Here is a 7,868-nt window from a genome sequence, read left to right as displayed (position 1 = left end):
ATTACAGAGGACACAAAAGGTCTTTATCAGACCTCATCTTAGATTATTACATAAACAATTTCATCTATCCTTCTTACCTTATAGTTACATGTCAGCTAATTACAGAGAATGTTCTATTTCAAGAGCTATATATTTACAGTAAGGCATTATACATTAATGGTAGGTCTTATCGCTAATACATAATAGGGGATGGGGATATTACAGAGTCATAGGGGAGCTTCTGTTTATTATTAGTCTTCACAATACACTACTTGTTTCTTCATCTCATATGTCGTTTATCTACTGGAAGCGAAATGTGGGTACAGTGCAAGGATTTCAGGTAATTTACTCATGGTAATAAGATAGGTTGCCATATCATACATAGTGAGCTTAGATTTATCTCTAAATGGCTCAATTTTACTACAATCCAAGATATAGTGTTGGAGTGTGTGTCCCTGTCTTTGTCCACACACTTTACACTTTACTTCATCTAGATCCCTATACAAGCCGAACTGCCAGAGATACTTGTAGCCAAGTCTTAAATGTTGTCACAGCTCGTATGTTAGTCTACTGACTTTGTTACTTGCCCCAGACACATGTTTAACTTGACACATTTCATTGTGATAACCAATGGACCTGCTAGTGCCAGTTTGCACTGTTCTGCTTTCTTCAAGTGCATCCAGGAGTTCTCGTCTAATGACACTTTTAAGGGACCCATTTGATAACTCAAGATTCTGTTCAATACTGTCTTTATTTACTGCAGCCTTAGCAAGGGCGTCAATTTCGGCATGTTCCTGCAGGTCAATGCGAGAAGGAATCCACAACATTTTTATATTTACCCTCTTGCTAGGTAATATACGTCCTCGGTGAACAGTCATGTCCCCGGCCATTTTTGTTCTGCCCGGGGACTTTATCCAGGTCCCTCGAGTGTGAGTCGAGGACGTAGACTACTGCTACAATTCTGCCAACATGGTAATTCTGCCAAACTCTCGCTGGTCTCAGTTTGGAGGCACCCGTGGTGTCCCTGTGCCAGGCACCCGTGGTGTCCCTGTGCCAGACACCCGTGGTGTCCCTGTGCCAGGCACCCGTGGTGTCCCTGTACCAGACACCCGTGGTGTCCCTGTGCCAGACACCCGTGGTGTCCCTGTGCCAGACACCCGCGGTGTCCCTGTGCCAGACACCCGCGGTGTCCCTGTGCCAGGCATCCGTGGTGCCCCTGTGCCAGGTATCCGTGGTGTCCCTGTGCCAGACACCCGTGGTGTCCCTGTACCAGACACCCGTGGTGTCCCTGTGCCAGACACCCGCGGTGTCCCTGTGCCAGACACCCGTGGTGTCCCTGTGCCAGACACCCGTGGTGTCCCTGTGCCAAGCACCCGTGGTGTCCCTGTGCCAGGCACCCGTGGTGTCCCTGTGCCAGGCACCCGCGGTGTCCCTGTGCCAGGCACCCGCGGTGTCCCTCTGCCAGGCACCCGTGGTGTCCCTGTGCCAGGCACCCGCGGTGTCCCTCTGCCAGACACCCGCGGTGTCCCTGTGCAAGACACACGTGGTGTCCCTGTGCCAGACACCCGTGGTGTCCCTGTGCCAGGCACCCGTGGTGTCCCTGTACCAGACACCCGTGGTGTCCCTGTGCCAGACACCCGTGGTGTCCCTGTGCCAGACACCCGCGGTGTCCCTGTGCCAGACACCCGCGGTGTCCCTGTGCCAGGCACCCGTGGTGTCCCTGTGCCAGGTATCCGTGGTGTCCCTGTGCCAGACACCCGTGGTGTCCCTGTGCCAGACACCCGTGGTGTCCCTGTGCCAGACACCCGTGGTGTCCCTGTGCCAGGCACCCGTGGTGTCCCTGTACCAGACACCCGTGGTGTCCCTGTGCCAGACACCCGTGGTGTCCCTGTGCCAGACACCCGTGGTGTCCCTGTGCCAGGCACCCGTGGTGTCCCTGTACCAGACACCCGTGGTGTCCCTGTGCCAGACACCCGTGGTGTCCCTGTACCAGACACCCGTGGTGTCCCTGTACCAGACACCCGTGGTGTCCCTGTGCCAGACACCCGCGGTGTCCCTGTGCCAGACACCCGTGGTGTCCCTGTGCCAGACACCCGTGGTGTCCCTGTGCCAAGCACCCGTGGTGTCCCTGTGCCAGGCACCCGTGGTGTCCCTGTGCCAGGCACCCGTGGTGTCCCTGTGCCAGGCACCCGCGGTGTCCCTGTGCCAGGCACCCGCGGTGTCCCTCTGCCAGGCACCCGTGGTGTCCCTGTGCCAGGCACCCGTGGTGTCCCTGTGCCAGGCACCCGTGGTGTCCCTGTGCCAGACACCCGTGGTGTCCCTGTGCCAGACACCCGTGGTGTCCCTGTGCCAGGCACCCGTGGTGTCCCTGTACCAGACACCCGTGGTGTCCCTAAGCCAGACACCCGTGGTGTCCCTGTGCCAGACACCCGCGGTGTGTGTGCCAGGCACCCGCGGTGTCCCTGTGCCAGGCACCCGTGGTGTCCCTGTGCCAGGCACCCGTGGTGTCCCTGTGCCAGGCACCCGTAGTGTCCCTGTGCCAGACACCCGTGGTGTCCCTGTGCCAGACACCCGCGGTGTGTGTGCCAGGCACCCGCGGTGTCCCTGTGCCAGGCACCCGCGGTGTCCCTGTGCCAGGCACCCGTGGTGTCCCTGTGCCAGGCACCCGTGGTGTCCCTGTGCCAGGCACCCGTGGTGTCCCTGTGCCAGACACCCGTGGTGTCCCTGTGCCAGGCACCCGTGGTGTCCCTGTGCCAGGCACCCGTGGTGTCCCTGTGCCAGGCACCCGTGGTGTCCCTGTGCCAGACACCCGTGGTGTCCCTGTGCCAGGCACCCGTGGTGTCCCTGTACCAGACACCCGTGGTGTCCCTGTGCCAGACACCCGTGGTGTCCCTGTGCCAGACACCCGCGGTGTGTGTGCCAGGCACCCGCGGTGTCCCTGTGCCAGGCACCCGTGGTGTCCCTGTGCCAGGCACCCGTGGTGTCCCTGTGCCAGGCACCCGTGGTGTCCCTGTGCCAGACACCCGTGGTGTCCCTGTGCCAGGCACCCGTGGTGTCCCTGTACCAGACACCCGTGGTGTCCCTGTGCCAGACACCCGTGGTGTCCCTGTGCCAGACACCCGCGGTGTCCCTGTGCCAGACACCCGCGGTGTCCCTGTGCCAGGCATCCGTGGTGCCCCTGTGCCAGGTATCCGTGGTGTCCCTGTGCCAGACACCCGTGGTGTCCCTGTGCCAGACACCCGTGGTGTCCCTGTGCCAGGCACCCGTGGTGTCCCTGTACCAGACACCCGTGGTGTCCCTGTGCCAGACACCCGTGGTGTCCCTGTGCCAGACACCCGTGGTGTCCCTGTGCCAGGCACCCGTGGTGTCCCTGTACCAGACACCCGTGGTGTCCCTGTGCCAGACACCCGTGGTGTCCCTGTACCAGACACCCGTGGTGTCCCTGTACCAGACACCCGTGGTGTCCCTGTGCCAGACACCCGCGGTGTCCCTGTGCCAGACACCCGTGGTGTCCCTGTGCCAGACACCCGTGGTGTCCCTGTGCCAAGCACCCGTGGTGTCCCTGTGCCAGGCACCCGTGGTGTCCCTGTGCCAGGCACCCGCGGTGTCCCTGTGCCAGGCACCCGCGGTGTCCCTCTGCCAGGCACCCGTGGTGTCCCTGTGCCAGGCACCCGCGGTGTCCCTCTGCCAGACACCCGCGGTGTCCCTGTGCAAGACACACGTGGTGTCCCTGTGCCAGACACCCGTGGTGTCCCTGTGCCAGACACCCGTGGTGTCCCTGTGCCAGGCACCCGTGGTGTCCCTGTACCAGACACCCGTGGTGTCCCTGTGCCAGACACCCGTGGTGTCCCTGTGCCAGACACCCGCGGTGTCCCTGTGCCAGACACCCGCGGTGTCCCTGTGCCAGGCACCCGTGGTGTCCCTGTGCCAGGTATCCGTGGTGTCCCTGTGCCAGACACCCGTGGTGTCCCTGTGCCAGACACCCGTGGTGTCCCTGTGCCAGACACCCGTGGTGTCCCTGTGCCAGGCACCCGTGGTGTCCCTGTGCCAGACACCCGTGGTGTCCCTGTGCCAGACACCCGTGGTGTCCCTGTGCCAGACACCCGTGGTGTCCCTGTGCCAGGCACCCGTGGTGTCCCTGTACCAGACACCCGTGGTGTCCCTGTGCCAGACACCCGTGGTGTCCCTGTACCAGACACCCGTGGTGTCCCTGTACCAGACACCCGTGGTGTCCCTGTGCCAGACACCCGCGGTGTCCCTGTGCCAGACACCCGTGGTGTCCCTGTGCCAGACACCCGTGGTGTCCCTGTGCCAAGCACCCGTGGTGTCCCTGTGCCAGGCACCCGTGGTGTCCCTGTGCCAGGCACCCGTGGTGTCCCTGTGCCAGGCACCCGCGGTGTCCCTGTGCCAGGCACCCGCGGTGTCCCTCTGCCAGGCACCCGTGGTGTCCCTGTGCCAGGCACCCGTGGTGTCCCTGTGCCAGGCACCCGTGGTGTCCCTGTGCCAGACACCCGTGGTGTCCCTGTGCCAGACACCCGTGGTGTCCCTGTGCCAGGCACCCGTGGTGTCCCTGTACCAGACACCCGTGGTGTCCCTAAGCCAGACACCCGTGGTGTCCCTGTGCCAGACACCCGCGGTGTGTGTGCCAGGCACCCGCGGTGTCCCTGTGCCAGGCACCCGTGGTGTCCCTGTGCCAGGCACCCGTGGTGTCCCTGTGCCAGGCACCCGTGGTGTCCCTGTGCCAGACACCCGTGGTGTCCCTGTGCCAGGCACCCGTGGTGTCCCTGTACCAGACACCCGTGGTGTCCCTGTGCCAGACACCCGCGGTGTCCCTGTGCCAGGCACCCGCGGTGTCCCTGTGCCAGGCACCCGCGGTGTCCCTGTGCCAGGCACCCGTGGTGTCCCTGTGCCAGACACCCGTGGTGTCCCTGTGCCAGACACCCGTGGTGTCCCTGTGCCAGACACCCGTGGTGTCCCTGTGCCAGGCACCCGTGGTGTCCCTGTGCCAGACACCCGTGGTGTCCCTGTGCCAGACACCCGTGGTGTCCCTGTGCCAGGCACCCGTGGTGTCCCTGTACCAGACACCCGTGGTGTCCCTGTGCCAGACACCCGTGGTGTCCCTGTACCAGACACCCGTCGTGTCCCTGTACCAGACACCCGTGATGTCCCTGTGCCAGACACCCGCGGGGTCCCTGTGCCAGACACCCGTGGTGTCCCTGTGCCAGACACCCGTGGTGTCCCTGTGCCAAGCACCCGTGGTGTCCCTGTGCCAGGCACCCGTGGTGTCCCTGTGCCAGGCACCCGTGGTGTCCCTGTGCCAGACACCCGTGGTGTCCCTGTGCCAGACACCCGTGGTGTCCCTGTGCCAGGCACCCGCGGTGTCCCTGTGCCAGGCACCCACGGTGTCCCTGTGCCAGGCACCCGTGGTGTCCCTGTGCCAGACACCCTCGGTGTCCCTGTGCCAGGCACCCGTGGTGTCCCTGTACCAGACACCCGTGGTGTCCCTGTGCCAGACACCCGTGGTGTCCCTGTGCCAGACACCCGTGGTGTCCCTGTGCCAGACACCCGTGGTGTCCCTGTGCCAGACACCCGTGGTGTCCCTGTGCCAGACACCCGCGGTGTGTGTGCCAGACACCCGCGGTGTGTGTGCCAGACACCCGCGGTGTGTGTGCCAGACACCCGCGGTGTGTGTGCCAGACACCCGCGGTGTGTGTGCCAGACACCCGCGGTGCTTCCGACCTTGTACTACTAATGCCTTATGACCTTGTAACGCTAACAACCAACGAGAATCTTGAGCACACAGCTAGCATGCACGTGTCCACTTATCAATTCATCGCGCATGCACGTGTCCACTTACGAAACCTGTACATCGTAAATCAATAATGGCGACTAAGTTTGCTTCTTAACAGCCTGTGAGTTCCGAAGCACTACGAGGTCATTTATAACAATAACAACTTTGGGTTGTGAAGTTCCCAATCTCGTAAACTGTTTAGTAAGTACTGACTACAACACATTTACTGAGTTAAGATGTGCAGGTGTCGCAACCTGACCACGTAAATCCTTAATGAATAACCCGAGTCTGAACCGCCTCTGTGATCCATAACATCACTGCCCAAGTACCTCGTAACTGCGCTGTTTGGTCCTGTCTAGTGAATTATCACCTTAAACACTCTTCTGAGGACTAAATGGTCGTTTACGTTATTTATCTGAATCGTTTAACTAAGTCGAGGCCAAGGACGGGGACTCTCGCCTTTACTTAGGAATATGTAATATACTGACTGTCCTAAGGTTCATGAGTCACACACTTTTGACTCACAAAGTGTTGTAGCAGTGTAGACCAGTGTTGTAGCAGTGTAGACCAGTGTTGTAGCAGTGTAGACCACAGTCAGTGTTGTAGCAGTGTAGACCACAGTGTTGCAGCAGTGTAGACCACAGTCAGTGTTGTAGCAGTGTAGACCACAGTCAGTGTTGTAGCAGTGTAGACCACAGTCAGTGTTGTAGCAGTGTAGACCACAGTGTTGTAGCAGTGTAGACCACAGTGTTGTAGCAGTGTAGATCACAGTGTTGTAACCGTGTAGATCACAGTGTTGTAGCAGTGTAGACCACAGTGTTGTAGCAGTGTAGACCACAGTGTTGTAGCAGTGTAGACCACAGTGTTGTAGCAGTGTAGACCACAGTGTTGTAGCAGTGTAGACCACAGTGTTGTAGCAGTGTAGATCACAGTGTTGTAGCAGTGTAGACCACAGTGTAGTAGCAGTGTAGACCACAGTGTTGTAGCAGTGGAGACCACAGTGTTGTAGCAGAGTAGACCACAGTGTTGTAGCAGTGTAGACCACAGTGTTGTAGCAGTGTAGATCACAGTGTTGTAGCAGTGTAGACCACAGTGTTGTAGCAGTGTAGACCACAGTGTTGTAGCAGTGTAGGTCACAGTGTTGTAGCAGTGTAGACCACAGTGTAGGAATTGATTTGGGTGCTCGACACTACAGGCAATCTACGTAAGTAGTCAGGTGGTGCTCATGTGGCTCAGTACGGCTACTGAGGTACCAGTTTGGTGACCAGTGCGGTCACCATGGTTGGTGCTGGTGAACCCGTGATGGACCAGACGCCTGGTGAACCCGTGATGGACCAGACGCCTGGTGAACCCGTGCGCTAAGCAACACGCGAGCCAGACACCTAATTGTCGACCCCCGATACTAAACAACTGGCGGTCGACCACCTCGCCGCTCGCCAGCCCCATAATGGACCTCTCCCGGCCCACCGCTCGCCAGCCCCATAGTGCACCTCTCCCGGCCCACTGCTCACCAGCCTCATAATGTACCTCACCCGACCCACCTCTCCCGGCCCACCGCTCGCCAGCCCCAAAATGCACCTCACCCGGCCCACCGCTCGCTAGCCCCATAATGCACCTCTCCCGGCCCACCGCTCGCCAGCCCCATAATGCACCTCACCCGGCCCACCGCTCGCTAGCCCCATAATGCACCTCACCCGGCCCACCGCTCGCTAGCCCCATAATGCACCTCTCCCGGCCCACCGCTCGCCAGCCCCATAATGCACCTCACCCGACCCACAAAATACAAACCCGTCACACTTGGCCTTCACAGACTTACACAGATTACCTAGACTGCTGTTTCTCGTTAACCCAGCAGCGACAAGCCCCATGGCTCGCCGGCCGGTGAAGATATTCTGCACATTCCTGGACTGCAAAAAGGCATTTGACATTGTGTCCAAGACCTACATGGCAGAGAATCAAGTCTTAGATGATCACATTCTCTCATGGAGTTAAAAGCACGTGATTCACGTAATAAGAGTTGAAGAGTAATACATCAATCGACTGAAAGACAGGACAGAAGTTGAAAGACAGAGTTGAAGTTTAACCCCCTCTACCACAA

The 7,868-nt window shown here is 59.7% G+C and overlaps 1 protein-coding gene across 1 annotated transcript; it reads left to right on the top strand.

Annotated features, from left to right (window-relative positions):
- The first annotated feature begins 948 nt into the window (after positions 1–948).
- Positions 949–7,762, top strand: LOC138354566 (small proline-rich protein 3-like). The gene is made up of 2 exons (XM_069308935.1): positions 949–1,708; positions 7,623–7,762. The coding sequence occupies exons 1-2, from the start codon at positions 949–951 to the stop codon at positions 7,760–7,762; spliced, it is 900 nt and encodes a 299-aa protein (XP_069165036.1).
- Positions 7,763–7,868: the final 106 nt, after the last annotated feature.

This window comes from Procambarus clarkii, chromosome 63 (genome assembly GCF_040958095.1).
Source record: "Procambarus clarkii isolate CNS0578487 chromosome 63, FALCON_Pclarkii_2.0, whole genome shotgun sequence".
In the NCBI taxonomy this organism is placed as follows: Eukaryota; Metazoa; Arthropoda; class Malacostraca; order Decapoda; family Cambaridae; genus Procambarus; species Procambarus clarkii.
The sequence above is the reverse complement of the archived record's forward strand: the minus strand, read 5'-3'. Positions and strand labels throughout refer to the sequence as shown.

What these genes read in the sequence shown, in the direction of transcription:
- LOC138354566 (XM_069308935.1), top strand. Translation starts at nt 949, where the DNA reads ATGGTAATTCTGCCAAACTCTCGCTGGTCTCAGTTTGGAGGCACCCGT. An exon ending in CCGTGGTGTCCCTGTGCCAG is followed by an intron (nt 1,709 to 7,622) that starts GTATCCGTGGTG and finishes TCGTTAACCCAG; the next exon opens with CAGCGACAAGCCCCATGGCT.